We start from the raw sequence: 24,870 nt of genomic DNA on the forward strand, positions 1-24,870 counted from the left end.
GAGTTACAGCACACGCTGGTGTACCCCGATCCTTAGTTACAGTGGCAGACTCAATAAGGCTTCTCTCAGTTCCAAAATTGAGAGAAACGTGCAATGTGTGTGTCAGGCATTCGCGTTAGTCATGGCCAGTGCACATCTGGAGTTAAAGGGGTTTTGCTGAGCGTTAGACAAAGGCAGCTTTTTGTGGGGGGTATTGTTGTTGCTGTTGGTTTTCCAATTCAACTTGAAGATGTCTGTGATCAATACGGCTGTGACCACAGCACGTTTGTTCGTTTGATGCAGAGGAGTGCTGCCCTAGGACTTAACGCTGATATTTTTAAATTCCTGGGAGTCCTTGGGAGCGCAGGGAGGCACCGCGCTGTCCTCTGGAGCTTGAATTTATTGCTGCACTGCCTCTCTCTGGCGTAGCAGCAGCTATCCTTAGGGAATGTCACAGCCTGTGCTTTGAGATGCTGGGATTTCCTGAATTCCTTGAAAAGCCTGTCTGAGAAGCTCTACTTCTCTCCCATCAGCCGCGCTGCAGCTCTGTTGCTTGCTGTTGTGGGTGCGTGGCAGGCAGACCCTGCCCCTCCTGCGCTTGGGGGGCCTTGCAGTCGCTGCCCCCTGGCCTGGGGTTTGGGTACACATGGCTTGAAATGGGCTTTATCGGTTTAAAAGTGAAGAAGAGCAAGTGTAGCAGATGGAAAATAAGGTAAAATAAGGAAAATAAGGTAGCTGCAATCCATGTCTTTTCAAAAGTAAATGAATTGTGTAAATGGCTCTGCTCCACAAAGGTCAGCGATGGGACAATTGGAAACAGTAGGGAGAGGAAGCTGAGAGGCAGAAAAATGCCGGTTATGCCTGTGGTTCATGGTGATTCTTCATTTTTTGTGGCCGATCTGCTCCCAGCGTGCAAAGCTGAACTGTGCGCGAATAGTTTTTTTTTGTGGTAAGAGAGCAAATCTCTAGCCTGAGTTTGGGGATGGGGCTGGTGTCCCCGGAGGGAGCTCGCCCTCTGCATGGCCGGACGGGTGGTGAGCTGCTGCTGGCTGTGGTGGTGAGACCCCGAAAGGTTTGCTGTGCTTCAGAACAGAAATACGGTGTCGCTGTCAAACGCCGCTCTGCCAATCTCCAGACTGAAATAGGTTAGTGGGCCTAGAAATTATGCACAGGATAATTGCACGTCTTGCTTCCTATGAAAAGCAGGCTAAAAATAAGCGTGCGTATTATTTGAATAAGTTCTAATCAGAGCACGCTGGGAAGAGAAAAAAAAAAAAAGGGGAAAAAAAAAAGGTCTTGGCATGCAAACATGTACCCTTCTGCTGGGAAAATAATGCCAAGTCCCGAACAGATTAAATCGCTTGTGTAACACAGAGCAGCTGCAAGGACATTTTTCTTTTGGGGATGACTGAAATGTGTCATTCTATAGAACTTCACGCTGCTTAAGCAATAAGATATGGTATGTTACACGTATGTCTGCATGTGAAACGTGACGCTCACGTAGGGCAAACACCAGGGCAGACAGCTGTTGCCCAACACTGCAATGGGTTAACCTGTAAAAGTGCCCTGTTTGGGATCCTTTGTTAGGGTGGGCTATTTAAACTCCACTCATTAAGTGCTTGGTAACTTTAAATTTACACGGCAGCTGCAGGTTGTCAAAGGGCAGCAGTGGTATTAAAACAGTTTCGCGACAACGTTCTGTTCAGTTGTGTATGGTAACTCTGCTTTCCAGAGCAAATTGTTTCCTTGCAGTCTCAAGAAATCATTTTCTCTAGTGTGACTATGCTAAAACCGCACACATTGGGAATTTAAGGAAAGGAGTGGCAGATTGTTTATAAATTGGGAAAAACAAGCCATAGCTGTCCTGAGGAAATTCACTTCTGCTGCCTGGGTGCTTGTCTTTGCGTATGGGGGTGTTATTTTATTTTTATTTTTATATTTGTTAATGTATTGTTACAACCTCTAACAGCTACAGAGGATTCTGATTTTGTAGCTCCCAGTAGAAGAGGAGCAGCGACAGATACTGCTCCTGCCAAACAGCCTCTGTAGGTGTAGTCATTTGTGCGCTGATTAAACCTCAGCAAGAGATTGAGTATGTGATTAGGAAGCCTTAATAAAGTAGTCAGTGCTATTATTAGAGCAACCCAGTATTATAAAATTTTTGAACAAGTTTGTGTATTACCAACCGTCGTCGTTGTTTTGTCCCATCAGACTTCTGTAGCGCTCTCCTTTAATTCCCTTCAGCCCTGCGTGGTGTCGCCGTGCAGGCTTCACCAGCCCGATCCTCCCAGCGCATCGCATTCTGTCCTGCTAATGGTGCCCTGTGTTCATCTCCTGTGGAGAAGTCAGAAACCTGCTGACTCTCACGCTTTGCATTTCTGTCTTACAGGAGCATAGTTAGATCTTGCGAATCTAAGTTTTGTTTTGTGAGGTGTTTCAAGCTCTCGAGCTGTGTTCACTGAGCTTTCTAGATACCTGTGTAAATCCTTGTCTCTGTTTCAAACCAGCAGTGGCAGAGGGACTTTATCTGGATTCTGGTTTTCTGTCATCAGCGCGAATGCATCTGATTTGAGATGGAAATCATGGATGGAAATCGTGTGCCATTTCAGCAGATGAAGTGCTGTGGGGACTGCTAAAAATGAGGACAGGAACAAGCAGAGCAGTGCTGGAGGCGAAGGGAAAGGGCAGCTCCAGTAGTAGCCAGAGAGAATCATGGTTTTTCCCTGCTGACCTGCAAGTACGGCTTAATCTGGTGTATAAACAGCAGTATCTCAAGGGCGACTTTCTGCACAGAAACTCTTCCACTGACTTTTTCCCCCCCAACCATCTTATAGTATCAAAACACAGAATACTGTTCTGAGAGCTGGGAGCAGTAGGAGAGATGTATGTCTTTGCTTTTAGGTACTACCCTGCAGTAATTGAAAGCAAATTCTCTTGAACTGTGGTTGTTTCAGAAAGTTGTAAAACGCTCTATCTTCCCCATGAATTACGTGTGCTATATGCTGCCTCCCAGTAAAGTGTGGGAAGCATCTTGAGAAAAATAGAAAATTAAAATATGTATTCAAAATATAGCAAATCTTTATAAATAGGTGAAAGATTGTTGATCTGTTTAGAGTTTTTTTTTTTTTTCTTTTTTTAAAGAAAATACCAAATCAAAGAGAGAAGAAAGTCTCCATATATTATGTAAAAGGTCAAACTGTTCTCTTGTGGAAAGTTCTTTTGCATTTTTCTTCCCTGCTGTTAAGTTGAAGGAAATGGTTATGTTTGCATTTTATTTGAAACCCATTCATTATTTTAAATCATTTGAGTTCTACTCATATCTCCTTCAGTTTCTGATCTTATATCAGAAACAGCTGTACAGTTCTTTGTGCTTTGCCATTCTCCTATTTAATAATAGCTACGCTAAAATACTTGGCATTATCAGAGAAAAGCCTACCCATTTGTAATTCTCCTGACTCTATTTCCATCGTTAATGGATTTTTATGTGTGTGCAATGTATTACTATAATTATATCTGATAATATTATATTTGAAGCTGGCATCTGCAAGTTTGAAGTTCTTCACTCAAAGGATTTTCGTTTTAAAAATCCTTAAGGCTGTAGGCAGACAATGTATCAGGCTATGCTTCTGCTACCAGTGCATCACGTAGAACAAACTTAAAATGATGCCTGCTGTCATTCACAGGAACCGTGCACAGGCTGAGAATGTCTGTAGATTTAATGAGATATGCAAAAGAAAAAATAGCATTCGCTGAAAAATAATGAATTGAATGTGCTGTCCACCAGTTTACCAGCATGTCTCATCATCTCTAATTTTTTTCAAAATGCATGTTTCATGTTAACCCCACTATCTATACTTACTTTCATGAAGAGATGAATGCCTCTTGACAAAACTGTGCTGGGCTGTGATGAAGGCGAGTCATGCAATTATATTAGTGTATTGCAAAATGTTTAGGTTTTGAGTCTGGTAGTGCATTTATGTGTTGATTTCCTACCTACATGTTTCCAAATACAGCTGGACTTAATTTACAACTTCTTCTGCAGTTTTCTGTTGGCGCACATCACCGTCAGGCTGCATTATGCTGCTGCAAGAGCTGCTGGCAGCACCTGAGCAGGTCGGAGGGAGCTGCTCCACTGGTGCTCTGCCACCAGGGCCCCTGCAGTGCAAGGCTTTTAACTCGAGCCTTACTGATGCTGTATTTGTTTGGTACGTGCTCTGGAATGTGAGGCAAATGCTTTTACCTTCAGGTGGTTTAAGGAAAAGCTGTATTTCTTGCTGTTTGTGGTTAGACAGGAGCTGTTGCCTGGGCTGTGGGCAGGGGCAGAGGAGTCTCTCCCACCATGGACTTGGTCCTGTCTGGAGCTGGAGGATGCACTTGGTAGATGGTAGCAGATGCTTCTTTCATCTGTGAAAAACCTTTTGGATTCAGAATGCTGGGTCCTTATTCCTTCTTTCCAAGATTGTCAACTATGACACATCTATTTGCAAACTGAGGCAATTGTTAGTTGGGTAACAAGTGTTATTTTCATACACCAACCAAATGGCACTGAAAGAATCCCTGTAAACGCCATTATGTTCTGCCAGTATTTTCTTTCTTCTTCCTTCTGCACTAAACAAAGGATTTTTCTCATGGTACATGAGGATCCCAGCCACAGACATTCACTATCTAGAGGCTTCTGTTACAGTTGATTTTGCTGTTCCTATACTGCCAAAAATAAAAAAACGGAAGGATAGAATACAGGCTCCTGCTGTTCACATTTCTTCACTTGTCCTTTTCAGCTCTGCGTGTTGTTTCTGAAGAAACCAAGCATTATTTGCCAATGCTTTTTGTATTTATTAAAGATCGTTTAGGGATGTACCTTTCAAACTATATTTTAGTTATCTTCAAAAGTTAAAACGCTTTTAATGAAAAAGTTCATAAGTAAACACAAAGTCAAATTATTCTTGCATAGGTTTACCAACACTGGACTCGTATATTGGGTGGAATGTTTCCACCACTGTAAGATTTCAGGGAAGCACTACAACACAGTGTATGTCGTGATGGTCAAGACTGAGGACTGAGAAACAGTCTCCCTGGTCACCACATTCACTGAAGATCTTAAGGCAATGTTCAGCAAAGGCATATGTTGATCACTCCTTAGATCATTTTTAGTGATCCTTTTTCTTTTTTTCTTTCTCTGATTCTCTCTCTGCTGATAGCAGTGGCAGTAATTTCAGGAGAGCTCAGCTCTTGATGTCTTCTCCATGTCTGCTCCCAGTCTAAATCTCCAGAAAGACTCGTGTTGAGGGAGAAGGTGAAAAGTCTGTTAGTATGGCCAGAACAGATTACAGATATTTTTTCTCTTTTTTTCATGGCCTTTAATAATCTAAGTTTTGTTGTTGTTTTGTGTTTGTAAATATATCATTTGCATATATATATATATATATATATATATATATATATATATATATGCTTTTTATGTATTTGGTTCTTCTCCCACATCTCTCTTCTCTCATTCTAGAAAATGAAGTTCCATTCTTTACCTTGTCTGTTCTGTTCATTGTGCAGAGGAAAACTTACGTCTTTTGACAGATTTCTGTTTTAGGACAAATGTCACTACCTAACCTAAATGTCACTACCCGTAACCGAAGTGATACAGCAAATCAAGATGCCCTTATGATATCTCAGCCAAAAAGCATGCCCACTGTGGCCGTTTGGAGAATCTCAGCTGAATGCTCAACATCAGTAAGTGGCTGACAGTTTCTGATGTCAGATCTGGCAATCAAAAGACGTGATTAATTTAGACTTTCCGAGCAGAGCAGTGTGGACCTACCGCTGTTTGAGTCTCATTAAAAGGCAAACAAGCAGAAGCGCACATGGCACATTCCTGAGGTGATTATCTGCTTTTAGTCTTCTGAATGTCCTGCAGCAGCCTAACTCCAAAGTGGCCTGTAATTGCTGGGTAGCATGTAGGTGCTTATTAAGTTTTGTCTACTGAACCCAGTGATTTTCATTCTCGTTGTCCCCTACAAAATAATGCAGCAGCTGATTGCTCTTTTAAGAAGTTGTTGTTACCTAGTGAATAAGCAGAAATTGCTTCGATTGGAGATCAGCCCATATCTGGACCAGGATATCTGTTCCGGACTGATTGCTGTCCTAGATTCGGTCACCACCTCGACCTTCTTATCAACCTGAATTTTTCTATTGAGCTCCTCTCTTTGTGACAGGCAGTGTCCAAACCTCTGCTCCTTGTGGCTGGTTTGAACTGCCCTGATGAGGGACGGGAAGTCCTTGGTGGAGGTGTGCTCTGTGGTGGTCCCAGGACTGCTGCCTCCTCTTTTTCCATGAAGGAAAAGCCGATTTCTACACAGCACTCTATCTGTATTTCTGCCCCGCAATCTTAGCTGAGCTGCACCTGCTAAGTAGGTCAGACATTCTCAAAATTTTGCCGTCTTTTTCATCTTTAATTGAAGTAATTTGAACCTCCTACATGTTGTGCTGAGAACGCAGCAGAATGTTTGCTAGGTAGGCAGCCTTGTGAGGCGAGTACTAAAGCTGCTGTTACTGCTGAGCTTTTTTGTCTTTTGTTTTGCTTGTTCTGTGAATGCTGTGATTCTTCTTCGTGCTTTTAGGAAGAACTTATTGTATGCAGTTAACGTGCATGTATTTGGATCTGTAACTCATGCTGGATTATCAGCTGTGAGTAGTTGCCGAGGAGTATCATAAATTTAAGGTCTTGCACACTAATGATAACTTTGGTGTCTTAGAGCGACATACCTGCTTTGTGTACCTGCAAGTGTATTTAAATGACTTTTGCATACTCGAGTCAAAGATCAATTAATCTTGCTTTATATAATAATGTCCTAGATTTAATTAAATGGTAAGTTTTCCACTCGATCAGCCCGACAACTCCTGTTGCAGGGGGCTGCCTTTGCGCAGGGCCTTGTAGCCTCCTGCTGCCCCTCGGTGTTCCCCGTGGGGCTGTGGCGGGGCTGCCGGGGCGGAGTGAGGCCTGGTTCTGCTTCCTCCCACGCTTTGTGCCCACCACAAGGCAAAATAATCCCGTAGCCGCATCTAATCCGCGCCTTTTTCATTCTTTAATGCCCCCAAAACCCTCTCAGGCGCTGCTGCGGGAGGTTAATCCGGGGAGCAGGGGGGCTGAGGGGATTTAGCGGTGCCACCGGGCGCCCGCGCACCTGCAGCACCCCCCCGGCCCTTCACCCACTGGGGGCTTTGCGACCTGAAGGGGACGTGGCGTACCTGGAACAAGCTGCAGCCACGGAAATTTGCCTTTATGGTTGCTGGTGGGTTTTGAAAGGAAGCACAGCATTTCCACGAGGCCTTCAAAGTGCCTTGTGTGAGCACACGTCAGGTGTTCTGTGGGTCAGCAGCACTGTTCAGAAACGCTTGTGAAATTATTTTGCCGTCGCTCCTCACTGGGCAGCGACGTAAAACCCTCACGGACTGAATGCTTAGAAATTACCCGCCCATTAAAACTTTCACCTCAGCTGTTTGCCAGCATTGGTAGTTCAGAACCATACCTCTCTGTATGGCATTAGCAGCACCGTTTTGGTACACGTTTGTTTGTACCCCGTACACTTCATCGCTGCCGCAGCAGGTTGGCTCTGGGCAGCACTCTGTGGGTAGCCCTGCTCGGGTCAGCAGCCACGGTGGCATTCACCTGTGCAGTTCGTGAGGAGACAAGCTAAATGGAAGCCCTTCTCTTCTCTGTTTCTCTCACTCATGCTTGCGTCTGTGCTTCGCAGTGTGTTATTTTGCTGCCGTGCTACTCAGGCCTCTTTTTGTCCTTCATAGGAGCTTAGTTTTCCTTGCTGAACTGCGGTGTGTATATCCTCACGTAAACAGGTCCCTTGTGGTTAATTTAAATTAAATCTGAAAGCAAGAGGCTTGTGCCTGTTCATCTTAGAGAGCCAAACGGTATAAAGTATGTTATTCCTCTCGACTGGCTGCTGTGTTTCATGTGTCGTCCAAAAGAGACAGCTCAGCAGCACAACAAGCAGCAGCCTTGCATTTATTAGGTCATTTCAGGGTCTGATACGTGAGGTCTTCCGAGAAGCTCGTGTGAAACGATGTAAAGCAGCATGTTAAACTCCAGAAGGAGGAAATAACTGCCTTTTACATAAGAACAAGCCCTAGAGGTTGCCTAAAGCATCCTCGCTGTTACTTTATTTTTCTGCTTCCTAATGCATACGGTTCTCCACGTGACCTCCCATCATTTTCTCGCTGCTTAGTGTGTTGTTTGACTTTCTCCTATTTTCCTCCGGCAGTGCTTTCAATCTTCAGCTTAGTCTTCCTGCTCTCAGAATACAGTCTGATGTGCGAGGTTTTTAGTGTTAAGATTAACCCCGTAATGCCAGCATATCCGTACAGACAGCTTTGGTTTTCCTTTTTTGGGACTGAGTTGTATTTATTGAAAAAGGCTTATGAGCTCTTAAATTTTAAAACATGATGAGGGGGAGATCAGTGAATAAAGCCTCTGCAAGTCTACGTCCATTTCAGAATTTCACCTCTTGCCAAGTTTTCCCTCCGTGCAGCACTCTGAACATGGCTAACAACCAGATCCATCTGCCGGAGTGAAATACGCGCGTATTGATCTGCCTGAGTGAAATGTGCTTGTGTGTTCAAGTGCAGTGCTATAGATCTGGCTTTGGCAGGGAGATGGATGGACCGCTTCAGTGGTAAAACATTTTTTAATGTTGAGAAACCATCTTGTCTACAAACAATGAAGAGATTTGTGGTAACAAATGGAAAATATTTTTCTTGCTGGAGATTACACCATTTGTTTTCATTTTCCGTGACATGTTTTGCTCATTATGCTGCAGGAAGCAAACCCAAAGCTTTGTAAAGAAAGGCTCGTGATGGCAAAACGGGGAATTCAGCTCAGGGCTTGCTGCCCTAACAGCAGAGAGCGCGTAACCCAGGGGAGCACCACGCCACGGCGGGTCTCCTGGCTGGGGGGGAGCAGGGCACAGAAGGTTATGCTGCTCCCTCCATCCCCATTAGCGGTAATTATTTATCATTTATTTTACTCCTGGCAAGCTGTGAGGATTATGCTGTGGGGTCTTCTTAATACTGTAGAATGCTTTTTGTGTTTCTGAATGTAGTTTTCAGATAAATGACAGAATTAAACGAGGGTGAGAAAGAGACCTTAGAGCTGAGGGCTCCGTGTGCTGTGGGAGGTGTGGGTGCGGTGGGCTTTCTGCTCATTCCTCTGGGGGCTTTGGGTCTCTCGGTTGCTTTCTGGTTTGGGCCATTTTATGGCAGACCTCTGCAAGGAGAAGGCTGGTAGGAAATCTGGCATGGTTTCCCTTCTGAAGGTTGTTTTCAACACAGGATTGTTTGGAAATCGGTTTTCAGTACTGCAGGCAAGGTGTTTCCTTAAATGTCAGGATGTGTGAATACTTTAGATTTCCCCACGTTACCTATATTTTCTAACTAGTTCTTGATGATGGTGCAGAATGAATTTTAGCTTTTTTAAAAATCTTAAATTCTGAACAAGATTGTGTTAAGAATCTTATCACATTTTTCAGCATTTTGTTTGAAGTTCAGCCCCATAAATTTTGTCATACCCACTGTATTCTTTTGTGTGTCATTTGTACTTCTAGACAGATCACCACATTCTCTTCTCCACGCTCCACCTTATGTTGTTAAGCTGTTAAAGACTTAAAACTGCTTAAGTTTTGGGGGGTTGCTTCTATTTTTAAATGCAACAAACAAACCCAACAATGCTGGTACTAGTAGTTGATGCATAAAGTTACTGATCTATTATGTATGGAGAAGGGAGGTACAAACTTGCAAAATGAAAATCTGCAATGAACCTCGCTGCAGTGATGACGTGGCTTGGAAAAATATGGTTGGTAGTAGCGGAAGGGATTTTTGTGCAGCGCACACATCAGATTGACGTTTAGTATCAGGACAACAACCTTGGTTTTAAGGTGCAGATGAGCTTTGTGTTAGGACTGGTGTGTGTCTGATGCCCCATTCCCTTCTCTTTGGCACTTTGAAGTGGTTTTCTTCAGCAGCTGGGTCTCAGCAGACTTCAGAGGCCCTTTTAGAATCACTCATATGGGAGTTTTCTTAAGTTTCATCACTGTTGCTGACTTAAAATAAGTATGGACCAATCCAATTTTTGTTCCCATTGAGATGTACCAGCATAGGCATGCTACTGGCCATCTCCTATATCAGTTCTTAAAGACAAAAGCTAAAAGCCTTTTTCCCTGAAGCCCTGAGTGTTCTGCTATAGTACGTAACTTAAATTTATCAGGGTCACTGAACTCTATTTAATGTGCTTTCTGGGAAGATGACAGGGTACAAAAGATTGTTTTGTACCCTTCTGTCAGAAGGATGAAGCAGTAACACAAGAGCTCAGTTATTTGTGTGCTAAAGGGGCCATGGCTATCTAGCGATATGACAGATTTGCTAATGATACCTGGCAGAAGTATTGCAAAGGAATAATTGTAAAAAAATCTTCTGTCATGCAGTGCTTTTAAAAAGAAAATATTTTCTTTTGTAATACCAAGAATGTAGGCTCCCGTGTGACAAAATATTGAGTTCAGGTGTCTAAGCAATAGCAGTAAATTGAATGGAAAGTATTATCTCTGTGTATGTTTTGGAGCAGTTTTCTATCTGTAGAGAGTTTTAATTTTGCTAATAATTTTGTATTTTAATACTTTTTTATTTCAAAACACTTCCAGAATATTGGCACCGTCTTGTTTAGGAGATGCTGAGCTTGGGTGGTTGTCACTCAGCTGTGCTTAAAATCACTGTGCCTGATTTACGCCAGCTGAGAATCGGGCTTTAGTAATATGTTTTCCATTGAAGTTGGTGCATTTAGAAGCAGCAGCAAGCCTTGGGTTGTTTTTTCTTTTTTTTTTTTTTTTTTTTGACATATTTATGGTAGTGAAATGTCGTTGTTGGCAATTTTGGCTTAATAGTTACAAGTTGTTGTTATTATTATTTTATTTTTTCTTTTTTAAAATTTTAAGGAAAAGTCATCAACAAAGACTTGCGTCACTACTTGAGCCTTCAGTTCCAGAAGGGCTCAATAGACCATAAGCTCCAGCAAGTGATCAGAGACAACCTCTACTTGAGAACCATCCCTTGTAAGTATGTAAAGGTCAGCCTCATTTGATCTGTTTGTGCTAACCATCGCATAATTCGAGAGATATAAATGTCTTCTTTCTCAATCTGGTTTGTAGTTTTACCTTTCAACAGGAACTTTGTTAAAAGACTTTGCTAGATAGAATAGCTTCATATCTTAAAGTTGTGATGAAATTAAATTCCTTACCAGGAGAGCTTTAATTAAGCTGTTATAACTATGTGTGTCCCTTAATTATAGACATAAAAACTTTGAGAACTTCTGCATTAATACAACAATTTACTGATTATTTTGAAAAAACTTACCTCTCGCCAGGGTTTGGAATACAGATGAATTGTCCTCTCAACTGTAAGATTAAAAAATAGTTCTTGTGCCTAGTTATGGATTTGGTGGCCCAGTAATCAAGTATGCTTAGTCACACTGACCTCATCAAAAATTACTGAATGGGTACAGGTGGTCAGGAGACAGTGGGAAGATGAAACACCCCTAACACTGCATTAAAATGCCACAGGTGTGAAACAGCTACCTCCAACCCCAGGCTGCTGTTGCCTGGCCCAGGTCACTGTCAGCATCTACAGCATAAGTTTTCAGTTCACTGAGCATAAGACAAAATTGTAATTGCCACCTTATTCTGCTTTTTTTTCCTGCATTTGGTAAACATGAAGGATTTTACGTATCTTACAAGTGTGTTTTCTCTGTCGTTCCAGGCACTACAAGGGCTCCCAGAGATGGGGAGGTCCCTGGGGTAGACTATAATTTTATTCCTGTTGAGCAGTTCAAAGCACTTGAAGAAAGTGGAGCCTTGCTAGAAAGTGGAACGTATGATGGTATGTTGATGATGATTGTTGGAACAGGAACAAATATCCAGTGCTCTTACCCAAAATCTTGGTCTAAGCACAGCTCCTCACACACAGGAGGTGCCACGTTTCCTGCCCACTTTGATGGTTCTTAGAGCAGGAGAGAGGCAATATTGGAATACCTGAGAGAGGACTCTAGGTCTTGTTTTGAAACTCTGTCTGGGCTCTTTGTTGTTTTTGCTACTGCATCACAACTGGTCCTGCTGACCAGTCTTCCATGATCGGATTATTTTCCATGTTGCATTTTTGAGGAGGTGTTCTGAAAATCTTTGCCTATACTTAGTAGAATTTTGTCATAAAGGAATTCATAGACAAATTTTTTTAACCTTTGACAGCAGAGACATTCTTCTCAGAGGCATGCATCAAAAGGACAGGAGGCAGGAGAAATCTTGATACACAGGAAGAAAGGATTTTGCAGTGAAAAACTGTTCAGCACTAGACTCTGTTGTCCAAATCTGTAGCAAAGTTGGTTTAAATGTAATGGGGGCTGAACCATCAGGAAGCAATTATCCAGAGTTCTGGAACTGCCATCATGTGATGGGCTTTTGCTTTGCTTTGTTTTGTTTTAAAGTGTTAGATAGCAGCCAGAGATAACTTTAAGGTTCCTCACAATGCTGTATTGTGGGGGTGGGGGTGCTGGCCCCACAACCCATCTTTGCTTACAGTAAGAGGGAGGAGGGACAAGTTTGGCTCGGAAGCCTTGCACTGCTATAGAGCGTTCCCCTGTTGCAGATGTGTGTCAAGTAATGACTGCCTGTGTTCTGCTGCTTTTTACTATGGAACAATTTACCTCTTGACACTTTAAACAGAAGAAACGGCATTGCTTTTTTTTTTTTAATGTAAGTTTATAAATCCTGAAATACGAGCTGGCTTAAGGTTTTTTCAAATATGTAGTTGTACTTGAAATGAACTAAATTTTCAGAAATGCTGAGCGTGTGCAGCATTCATTGATGCTAAACTGAGCTTACCAAATTATAAAGCTGCCTGATTTTGACATACAATACAAATAGCTGTAAGCATGCTTCTAGAGGACTTCTCTGGTAGGTGGTGGTTATAATAGCACTTGAATTAATTTGATTGATGTGTCAACAAACAAAAAATACAAATGTCTGAAGTAGAAAACTGTGTGAAAGGCTCTGTACCTCCTCGTTTTATGTATCTCGTGCTGCATGCTGTCAAATAACATTGCCTGGTCTGGGGAAATCTTCTAAGCAAATTTAGGGTAAACTGGTACTTTTTTTTTTCCTGAGTTCCCCTTTATCTGGGTTTCTTTTTTTTTTTTTTTTTTTTTTTTTTTTTTTTTTTTTTTTTAAATACAGTCAAATCAAAATCCAGCCACCAAATGTTAACCCAGCAGGAATTCTAGGCCGCTCTCTTGCTGTTTGCTCAGTTCCCTAATAAAAATCATATGAGCAGTCAGGAGAGAGGTCAGTTGCTGAAATTCTTTTCCAGAAAACTACAGATGATTCTCAATCTTTGTGTTTCGAAAGAAAATACTGAAGAAAAAAAAATCAGTTTATTTTTCTCAACTACAAATCATTATTAGATAGAGCTGTATTAACAGCATGTATATGGTCAGTAGAAAAATGTAGAACTGTAGTTTAAAAATCAATTATTTGTATTTTTTTAACGTAAATAGGTATTTTATGTTTCTGCACATACTGTTTTGCTTTTTGACTTCAGCATGTTTCTATTAATGTACACTACTCTATTAGTCACTTAATCAGTATACAAAGTAAGAGCAATTGACCTTCAGTGCTCTACTTCTCTAAGACTGTTCCCCAAGTCTCTTTCTGGAGCATTAGTGAATTCCATGCAAAATAACAAATCGTTCATTTACTTTGAAAACCTGTGGCGGGATAGAAATTTTGAATTAAACATCTTGTTCTCTGATATACAATGTAATCATGAGCAAAACCACATTGTAGGAATAAGTAGTTTTTGAGTAATGATTGGTTTTTGATGATGCTGATGTCTTCCTTAGGAAGTTACAGTTAAGACATGACACCAGACACATTACATGGGCAATAAAACGTTCACTAGAATTGCCAGTACTTTCAGCAAGTACCAGTGCCTTCATTATCCTGATTTCTGTCTCATTGTCAGGTAATTTTTATGGTACTCCGAAGCCTCCAGCAGAGCCCAGCCCCTTTCAGCCCGATCCAGTGGATCAAGTTCTTTTTGACAATGACTTTGATACTGAATCGCAAAGGAAAAGAACCACATCAGTCAGCAAAATGCAAAGGATGGACAGTTCTCTCCCTGAAGAGGAGGAAGAGGAGGAAAAGGAAGCAGTTAATGGCAGCGGAGGGATAGGTTGGTTACAAAGGGAAAAATTCCCTGAAGTGTTTCATGAATGAATAAGAAGTACACAGATAGCATTCATGCTTGCTTGAAGTGCTTCCTTAGCTTTGGTTAAGTTTGAAGGTGGTTTTCTACTCAGACGGGTGTTTTTACTCTCCTTTGAAATTAGATTTTAAAAAGAAACAGCTGTTCTCTCAGCCAGATGTGCAATTGCATCATAAAATGCACTGCTCAGTAGAGAACATGTAGTGCTGGGTAGTGGCCAGTTACAACAGGGAAGGAAAAATTTATCCGTACGACAGAATCCCTTTGCAGAATATAATCCATACCCTGTAAATTTGATCATTTCATTTCAGTAATCTTACTGCATGCAGGAGATTTTAGTGAAGCAGTTAGTTTAAGGGGCAACACTAACTCATACTGTAAAATTTTCATATTATTCTGGTTAAGGGAACTGTCACACAACCTGAAACTGCCTACGGGGGTGTTTGCGGAGGGAAGTAAAGCGGAGCACACTGAGGCTGGACCAGTGTCTGGTGGGATGTTTCAGAGACTGGCAGGACACCCTTTTCCTCCTGCTGTCACAGTTACTCATCTCGAGGGGGAAGAAGTGACGGTGGAGAGAAGCCGTCGCGCTGCATTTGTGTGTGTGTAGGACTTACACTGAGCGCACCTGACCGAGCCTTGCGAGCTTTAGGGCTGGCAGCACCACAGCACAGAGAGGCCTGCTGGCCTGGCTGGTGGTTATGTGAAAGTCATGGACACGGTCGTGTAGCTGAGAACACCGAGCATAACCTCTGGATGCAGGGCCGAGGCTTGCAGTTAAGAGTTTTCTACAGGGATTTTGGGGAGCTTTTTCTTCTCGTGGATTGCAGGAGGGTTGTGTTTATTTTATTGGCAGTTTGGGTCTTTTCCGCACTTCAGTTTTGGTGCTTTGAGGAATATTAGTAGGATTTTTATTTATTTATTTTCAGTGGCATTACAAACACCGTGGGAAGGGAAACAAAGTAGTCAACTTGGATTTCTGCCAGCGTTGATGTTTTTCAGCCTAGGTTCAGACGAATAATACAAGGTTAATTCTGTTTGGCAGGGGCAGAACAGAGTTCAGTGTTTTCATGTCAGCTTTTCAAAGTTCATAGCTAAAAAGAAGTGGAAAAATGCTCATCGCATCCAGGAATGTATTTGACATTCTCTCGTAGCCAGATTAAGAGGGTGGTGCTTAGTGAGAAACACCATAAGCATCTGACAAATAGTAACACTTTCCCTGAACAACTGCAGAAAACAAAGAAAAACATTCAGATTCCTCTGACTGGATGAAACCTGTTCCCAGTTACAACCAGACAAGCAGCTCCATGGACTTCAGAAATTACTTGTCAAGGGATGAGACCCTGGAACCTCTGCCCAAGAACTGGGAGATGGCCTACACCGACACTGGCATGATCTACTTCATCGAGTGAGTAGCCCGACAGCGCCGAGAAGTTACTGTGCCGTTGTGAGAGACGTGCTGAGGAGCTGGTCTGGGAAGCTGCCTCCTGCTCTTACACCTCTCTTCTTCTATTCTTATTCCTTATATTTCTGTATGGAATTCTGAATGTTTCTGCTGTTTTGTTCTGTGCTGATAATCATTGCGCTACATACTTGGTATGATTGCCATTGCACAGGGAAGTCTTACGATTCCACATGCGTAGTCAGTGTGTTTGTAATATGAGCTATGCATCTCACAAAGTGCAAAGCTGGGTGGGTATTGCTAGGTAAGGTGTAACACCGTACAAACTTTTAATATAACAGATTTCTCTGAAATTTGCGGATTTGTTTATTCTTTCTTCTCCTCATGTGTTGCTTGACTTGGAATGCCTGCTTAAAAAGATAAGCAGCACAGATTAAAGATCAGGATAGGAAAGCAGTTCATGTGTGAAATTTATGAATTCTCATTTATGAATTCTGAGGCGAAAGAAACAAACCCCTAACTGAGCATTAAGCATAAGAGTAGGCTAAAAATGTTTTCTCCTTGCAGGTCGAAATAGTTGACGTTCCCAAATGAGCTTTTAGGGGCAGGGGATGGTGTTTGTAGCTCTAATGTTTCACATCTGTCCTGGAGATCTCCAGTGTGCTAGTACCTCTGAGCAGTATTGTTGTCTTTTCTGTTTAGCATTTTACGATGGGGCTGAGGCATAAATAAAGGCTAAATTGTCTAAAGACTATAGTTTGCCCAAGGTAGTAAATATTTAAAAGTTAAAGAAAACCAACATTTCTTCAGTCTGTGGAAATCCTCTTCTTTTAATGGGCTGCATTTTGCTCCACAGTCACAACACCAAGACAACCACGTGGCTTGATCCTCGGCTCTGTAAGAAAGCCAAAGCTCCTGAAGATTGTGAAGATGGAGGTGAGATGTTCAGAATTCATTTGTCACCTCTGATTGATAAATGTCTGAGTTTATCAGAGCTGGGTAAGATCCATTACTGCTGTGATAGAAGCTTCTTCCTCAGACCCTTGACTCTCTGGAGCAAACAGAGTATAGCACTGAGTGTCCATAGTGAGGTGGCAATACGAGTTAACGTAAGGCTGGGAAAGACGATAGTATGTTTTCCCTGGAGCAGTGGAATCTGACTGATTCCACTGGATATATCTGCATTCCTGAGAAGAGAATGGTATATTTTGTTCCAATAAGTATCATCGCTAAGGAGAAAGCTGGAAAGCTGATGATCTCACTGGAAACTTTTATGTGAGTGGAATATGGCAGGAAGAAAAGGTCCATAAGTATTAGAATGTATGAATAATGAAAATGCAGCATAGTGCCTATTGCTAGGAACATGTACGGCATGTGTTGTGGTGTAATACTTGAATGTGTAAGCAAAGGGAACAACTCTTCATGCTGCTGCTTTAAGACAGGTCAGGTTCATGATTGACCTACAGACAATTCCTGCAACCATTTCCTACGTAGTCATGCAATTTAGTCAGCTAAACAAGAGTACCAAATAGCTCTGTCTTCAGCAAATGCCTGACATGTTGCAAAAGCTGAGGCAGACTCGGAATGGCCTGTCTTCTTAAATTGCACAGGCTAGCAATCATGTATTCATAATCAAGCCAGCTGGAGCAATGGACTCATACTGCTGCTTATTAAACATACGTGCAGCTCACCGCAGGATAAAAAGAGCACTTTAAACAGAGAGATGCAGGATATCCAAGTGAACAACATTTAAATGAATAGTCCCAATGGGTGTTTTGTCAAATCCTGTGGAGTGATGCTGATATTAATAAGTGGTAACACACTGTCATATGCTTGGAAAATTGTTCTTACCTTCAAACAAGATTAGACAGCAATTTTATCCTTCAAAATGTCTAGCTACCTGACTCTGTCTGTTATGCTAATATTTAAATTTCTATGGTCAAAATAACAAGAACAATAAAGGCAGAATTACGGGACCCCTGTTTTAACTGCTTGTCACCTCTCTTCGGGAATGGTCAGTTGCTGCGCACTATCTTACCAGATTGTGTATTTGCCTTTAGAAGGAGCTTTCTGAAATCTATAATAGTTTTTTTTTTTTTTTTTTTAAATAAATCTTTGCAAGATATAGTTTTATTTCACATGTTTCTTTTGGTACCTTTCCCAAACAGGTATTTTTTTATTTTAGACCCTAAATTTAGGGAAGTCTAAGGCAGTCCCAGCACATTCCACTACCAGCTACTTTGCCACAGCTGCAGCAGCAGTCAAAGTGCAGCAGTACAGAACTGCCTCTCATTGTCTTGGCAGGCCATGCAGTCTGTGCTGAATTTGATGCTGACAGACCTAAAGAAGCGCTGGCTGGTTTTGGGGTGTCGGCGCTATATTGTAAAAATCAGAACAGTCAGGTTCACTTATGCCTGTTACATTTCTGGCTGAAGGTTCCTTGAGTTGACTCAAAAGTGAAACACTGTCAGAATACAGTGAAATACATTGATGTTATTAATAGAATAAATGAAGATGGCATTTCTTCTGCAAAGTGGTCTTAAATTGAAAGTTAAAAAGAAATGGAGGTGCATTGTTTTACAAGCTTGAGATGTGACACTGGGGCATTTATAGTTCTTTCTCGTGGTGTTTCCGGGTAGAGACTGTGCAACCATATTTATATTGCCTAGTTAGAAAAGTCAACAGCTATCAAATCAAACTGATGATTGATAATTACATTATTTTAAAATAAGGTATTTTTCTTCCCCTTTCTTTTTTTAGAGAGTTTCTTCTTCTCTAAATAAGTTAATTTGTACCTTGTCTTTAAGTTTATTATAGGCTGAAAGTGATGTGATTTTGTTAAATACAAGTTTCCTCATCCAGTGGAAGAAAGAGTGAGATGTATAAGGTTCCATATTCCCTGGAAGAGACTAATATCTTTTCATCAGAAGGACCAGCCTCAAACAAATAAAGGGAAAAAAGTTACCTCTATATAATTAATGTTTTTCATGAGCCTGTAATCTGTCCTCTCTTTATTAAAAGCTCTGATATTTGCAGAGCTCTGATACAGTTTTCTACTGTAATGAATAATTTTGTTCTTTCTGATTGTAGAACTTCCTTATGGATGGGAAAAAATAGAAGACCCACAATATGGAACATATTATGTTGAGTAAGTGCTAGTTATAATTTGACGTAGTCATAAATTGGGCAGAAAGTAATGAAGCACTTGTTTAGCACTATATATAGTTTATCTTGAGTAGAAACAGTTCAACAGGCCATGGTGCACATTTCTGAAGCGCTGAAGATCCTTAGTGTGACCATACTGACTTATTGGAGTGTATTTCTTCCAGGGAAGGAAAGCAAGTAGCAACCAAAATAATTAATTAATGGGAATGAGCTCGTGTCATTTTTCTTAGCTCTAATAAAAATGGGGTCACTTGATTTAAGAGTGGCACCTGTTAAATGTAAAAGGGCAGGAGTAACTTACATCTCACTGCTGTCTCCAAAGGCCCCTCACAAGTAAGTAACTGCTGTAAAAGCTCTAATTCAGGTCAGAGGAAACGACCCATTTCTTTAACCATGGATAGGAAAATTAGCAGAGTTGAAAATATTAGCTTCACAGAACAAGCTAACATTTTTTGACTTTGCAAAGGCAACACAGAGGTTTAAGTCCTGCTCAGACTTATTTTTTTTCCCCATTCTGCTATACTACTCCAGTATCTACTATTAAAACAATGACGGCTAGTTTTGTAAACGTTATGAGTAGATGGAAGCAACACGTAGCTGGGATCAAGAGAAGAAATAAGTTTTCCCTATTTAATCTAGTACAAACTTTTGGAAGTTTGCAGAGTGGAATGAATGTGTACTCTACTTAATAGCTGCAAGAAGTAAAATTACATTGTGCTTTAAATAAATCAGGTTGTTGAAAGGAAAAAAATGCTTTTCATGTTGATTATGATAGTTCAGCTTTCATTCCTCTAGGGTATTAATCTGAGATAAATAATAAAAAAAAAAAATTAGTATTTGTAGGGTGTCTTTTGTGGTTGTCTTTTCTGTGAAATAGGCAAGCTGCTTTCTTCTGAACTCCTGATCCTACCTTTTGTCTACAGTCATATTAACCAGAAAACTCAATTTGAAAACCCGGTATTAGAAGCCAAAAGAAAAAAACAGCTAGGACAGACTGATGTCGGCCCTTCAAAATCAGGTATTACTAAATATTATGTTCTTTGTCACTAATATCTTTATCTAAAAGTAAGCATTGTATGCAACCTGTTTTGGAATTCAGAAAGGCATTAGCCTTGTCTTTCTGCTGGCCATTGTGGTCTTGCCCTCCAGAATCTATAAGGTTTTTGGAATGATTTTTTTGATGTTAAAATTGAACTGAGACCCTGACACTGCTTTAAAAGAATTTTAATCATTCTAAAGTTGGTTGTCATAAGCAGTTTTTCAATAAATGGAGACTTAGAAGAGCCAGTTGGAAAGTGCAGGGTAACCCACTCCTTGAATTTTTATGCTTTTGGTCTACTTTGAGCTTGACGTTCAAGAGTTAGAGAGTACAATTGGAAATGACAGGTAGGAGCTTTGGTTTCTGTTCTGTTTTAATTTGTAATACAGTCTTGAAAAACTGTAACTCTTCACTTAACTCAGCTGTGAAATGAGTGCAACAGTATCTTGTGTGCTTTACTCTGTGAGGGTGCTGCGGAGATTAACCAAAGTTAACCAAAGCATTAATCATTATGACACCTTAAAAAAAGAAAAAAAGTTATCAAAACTAATCCTTCTTCCTTCATGTCTTTTTATTCCATAATTCAAAAATCACTTAAAGAGGTTTGGTATTCAGCCATTAAAACATCTTCCTTCTTTCTGTGGTTAGCCATCCTATACATGTCTGTAGTCAGCATCATTTGGGGATTTAATGCCACCATACAGCAGCATTGCTGATGGTGAATTGTGTTGGATCTTACCATGCACAGGACCAGAGAAGTCTCTCTTCACTAGAGATCCATCCCAGCTTACAGGAGCCCTCATACGGACATCACTAAAAAAAAGTACAATGGGTTTTGGTTTTACAATCATCGGAGGGGACAGGCCTGATGAGTTTCTCCAGGTGAAGAATGTGTTAAAAGACGGACCTGCTGCACAAGATGGGAGAATTGCACCAGGTAAATTACAAGTTCTCTAAACTTGTGTTTCTTGTGCTTTTAGAGAGTGCAGCTTCTGATGTGCAGGAGGTTGGATGGTGCTGTCCACTGACTCTGAATATGAATACCTCACTAGTTGTCAGATTTTTGAAAGATCCATGCAGAGCAGTATCTGAAATGTGAAAAAACAGTGTTCTGGGGACAAATCTATTTTGAGGTCGCTTTTGAAGATTTCAGTAGTTTTGTCAGCTTTGGGCTTCATAGCCATTTACTGAATGGTTTTTGTTCTCTCTCCATATGTAAAGTAAAAACAGTGCATTTGAATCTTGGTCTCTTGTTACTACCAAAAAGTACCAGATATTAAAAATTGAAAAAAAAAATAAAAAAATACAGTAGGAATGAACAAGCAAAGCTGTAAGAAGTGGACAAGTGAGGGAATGAGGGATGAGAGAACCTGCAATGCATAAAGAATTGGACACTTTCATTGTTATTACATGCTCAATTAAGTTATTTATATGCTTAATGTAGCATATGGTTTGCATACTAGAAAAGACAAAATGCTTCAAGTAAGAAGAGTTTATGCTTTCAATGATTTAATACTATTTACTTAGGAAATAAAATCTTTTTCTGTTTTTATTTTTTTATTTTTTTCCCCTGATGTTTCCCTTTGTTTATACATAATTCAATTTCATCCTCAGTAAAAATTTAAGACAATAGTGCAGCACTGTGTTTCAGTGCATACACATGTTCGATGCATATCTATTCCTGTTACACTTCGTGGCATAGGAGAATTACTATATTACTAACACAGGCATTTAAGTGGCAAGAGAGCTTACTCCCGAGGAATATTGTATTGCATATGCAAAGTTTTGTGATCAACATGATGCAGATTATGAAACAAAGTTTCAGGATCTGACATGCACTTCCACTTCATTTTGAAAATACACGCTTACCCACCTGTCAACAGTGTTAAAAGTATGAAATATACGTGGGCGCAATCCTAGCTTAAGTTCAGCCAGTCCTAAAATAAACATAGGAACTCCCTCAAAACTCTGATTTATTTTTGGTTTGAGATTAGGATGCTGTACAATATGAATTAAAGCAGGAACATCTGCTTGCAGTAATGTGTGTGCACATTGCTTCATCTCTTGTGGCTATACAGTATCATTTTTTTTAATCTGCTGCAGATTAAAGTTTATATATTTAGCACACTGTGTTCTGAGATGACATAAAAAAATGCAAAGAGGAAATCCTTTAGAAATCCTTTATGTGTCTTGGCACCAGATAGCCAACAGGTAACGGCACAGCCAGCGTCAATTATTATTTTTTGAAGACTGCACTGAGATTTTGTCCACTCAGGCTTTTCTTCTGAGCCTCAGAACACTGGAAAGGTGTGGGTGGTTCTGTCTTTGGTTTTGATGTTGTTGAACTTCCTTTTTTAACAGGTGATGTCATTGTAGACATAAATGGAAATTGTGTCCTTGGCCATACCCATGCAGATGTTGTCCAGATGTTTCAGCTAGTTCCTGTCAACCAATATGTAAACATGACTTTGTGTCGTGGTTATCCTCTTCCTGACGACAATGAAGACCCTGTTGTAGATATAGTGACAGCTACACCTATTATCAACGGACCGCCTGGGACTAAAGGAGATGTTTGTCTGACCAGCCAGGATTTGATGCCAGGAACAGTCGTGTTGGACCAGAATGGGAAAACGGGCCCTATGCTGGTCAATGGTCGTCTGAACGGCCCTCCCGTGGATACAAACGAGCAGAGGATCTCTGTCGCATCTTCAGGAGGCTCTCAGCCAGAGCTGGTCACCATTCCTCTAGTCAAAGGTCCTAAAGGCTTTGGGTTTGCCATTGCAGACAGTCCTACGGGGCAGAAGGTAAAAATGATTTTAGACAGCCAGTGGTGCCAAGGACTTCAGAAAGGGGATGTGATCAAGGAGATTTGCCATCAGAACGTGCAGAGCTTGACACATCTGCAGGTGGTGGAGGTACTGAAGCAGTTTCCAGTAGGAGCAGAGGTGCCGCTGCTTATCTTAAGAGGAGGTATATACATACATTTACAGTTGTCATATACAGTTATATGTGGTTACATGCTTTTTTAAAGTCCTCTTTTAGTGTGATACTTAAAACCTGTCCAGTATTGAAAGTTAACTAGCAGTTTATTATGCCTCTAAGCCATTATGTTCTAGGTTTAATCTATATCCCTGAGTATTTGGGGTAAGAGGATGCTACTAGGGATTTTTTTTTAACAAAAAATATATGGTAATATGTTTAAACACTGGCTCTTCCAAGTGTCTGGGGAATGCTAAAGCAAAAATGCAGTCTCTAGCATAATCCAATGAACTGATGTGTGCTTTGGTTTACTAGTTTCAAGCAAAAAGAGAAATACATGTTTTTCATTGTTGTAAAGCTGGCAGTTCTAATTTGAGACTTAAGTAATGGCTTTGGTCAACTGAACATTCACTTTGCCATTTAAAAGGAGTAATAAGCAGTTATCATTTTCAGCTCAGGAGAAACTGATTATATTGCCTTAATACTGTTTAAACTTGTGGTGACCTAGAATTGAAATTGCTTTCTACATTTTATTTTCTTCAGGTCCACCCTCACCTACTAAAACTGGCAAAGTGGTGAGTATTAATGGTGTATTTAAATTCCTTTCTGATGAAGAATGTTGAGGTTTCTTTGGTTGCAAAAAAAACTTGTTAATGTGATCTACTTAGCACAGAAGTTCTTCCACAGACTCCTTTGAGTTTTTTGGGGGTTATTTGGTAGATGCAATGGATTTCTTCTTTCTTACTACTGAAATATCAAGAACAGAGCAAAGATCTTGTAAGAAAATACATATAAATAAGATAATACATATAAAATAAATTCATTGCCATAGGTAAATGTTGTCAGAGTATGTGTTAAAGGGGAAACAAAGTACTGTATCTAAAACTTTTTTTTTATGCCTTGCTAATTACCTGTAGTAAAGTGAAATAAGTTTTCTAAAAGAAGTTTAAGATAGTTTGATATTTCTTGATCTCCACATAAAATGAACTGGTTTGTATTTCCTTCTTGAATTGCTTGCTTATCTTTGAATCCATATTTTCAGAAAGTCTGTCTGTAGCTTTGCGTTTCTAGTTGGATGTTTGTTATTCTTGTAAAGTTTGACCCATTGAAATATCTTTAATATACGTTAGTTCAGTAAAGAATCCTTGGGATTAATTAAGTACCTCGTAATGTGAATGATAATGCATATTTTTGTCATGAGCGCTTCTCTTATGAAATAGCCTAGTCAATGCCCATTAGTGAACACCTCTAAGAAAAGAGCTGCTTCTTCAAAAATATTTCTTGTACACAACAAATGATTCCAGTTTAGGAGACCCCCGTTAGAATGTAGGCGTAGTTTATTTTTCTGTGTTGTGCAGTTCAAATATCGTAGTCACATCCAAGCAGTGGGATAGCATGAGCACACAAGTTTATGGTTGAAACAAGCTGCACTCAATAAGATTTGAAGATTCAGTTCCTTGCAAGCAGACAGTAAATAAATCGTTGCATAAATCTGTGCAACTTGAGGGTGCAGGCCTTGTCAGCCTGGCTCCTGTGTCCACACGCTCTCTGCAGGCATGCTAAAAATACTGAGGAGTCCGGGAATGGTGTTCCAGCACACAGGCAGGAGCAGCTTTCCCATGGAGCACTCAATGTTCAGTGGCATTAAGCAACATGGCAAATGAATTCAGTTAAAAAGGGCAAGTTCTTGTGTTGATAAACACACAAGAAGTGTGAAACTGCTAAACTCCTTCGAGGGGTTTTCTTCCACTCTTCTTAAAAGGGCATATCTAAGCCTATTCTGCTCGTGCTTTTGTTTAACGTGCACAGACGCACGCAGACCACCATGTTCCAGTTTTCTAGGCTGGGTTTCAGCCCAGAATAGATTTTTAGAGTTACTTCAGCGCATAATCCACTGGAAACTAGGATGGGAGACCACAAGGATACTTGGTGTCCTTTCCTCTGCAAATGGTAGTGTTGCAGCTATCACAGCAGAAGAGAAAAATGTAAATACTGAATTATA

General features: G+C 40.6%; 1 protein-coding gene across 3 annotated transcripts in view; it reads left to right on the top strand.

Moving 5' to 3' along the window:
* Positions 1–24,870, top strand: part of MAGI3 (membrane associated guanylate kinase, WW and PDZ domain containing 3) — a gene marked incomplete at its 3' end in the record, with an annotated part of 59,254 nt that overhangs the window by 18,588 nt on the left and 15,796 nt on the right. For all 3 annotated transcript variants that reach the window (XM_082778705.1, XM_082778706.1, XM_082778707.1), the window contains exons 2-11: positions 10,965–11,081; positions 11,785–11,904; positions 14,041–14,250; positions 15,517–15,691; positions 16,542–16,621; positions 18,776–18,833; positions 19,774–19,868; positions 20,638–20,826; positions 22,251–22,859; positions 23,412–23,443. In XM_082778705.1, the coding sequence (XP_082634831.1) occupies positions 10,965–11,081; positions 11,785–11,904; positions 14,041–14,250; positions 15,517–15,691; positions 16,542–16,621; positions 18,776–18,833; positions 19,774–19,868; positions 20,638–20,826; positions 22,251–22,859; positions 23,412–23,443 (1,685 nt within the window). The remainder of the gene's footprint in view (positions 1–10,964; positions 11,082–11,784; positions 11,905–14,040; positions 14,251–15,516; positions 15,692–16,541; positions 16,622–18,775; positions 18,834–19,773; positions 19,869–20,637; positions 20,827–22,250; positions 22,860–23,411; positions 23,444–24,870) is intronic.

This window comes from Aythya marila (genome assembly GCF_965140915.1).
Source record: "Aythya marila genome assembly, chromosome: 24".
Classification (NCBI taxonomy): Eukaryota; Metazoa; Chordata; class Aves; order Anseriformes; family Anatidae; genus Aythya; species Aythya marila.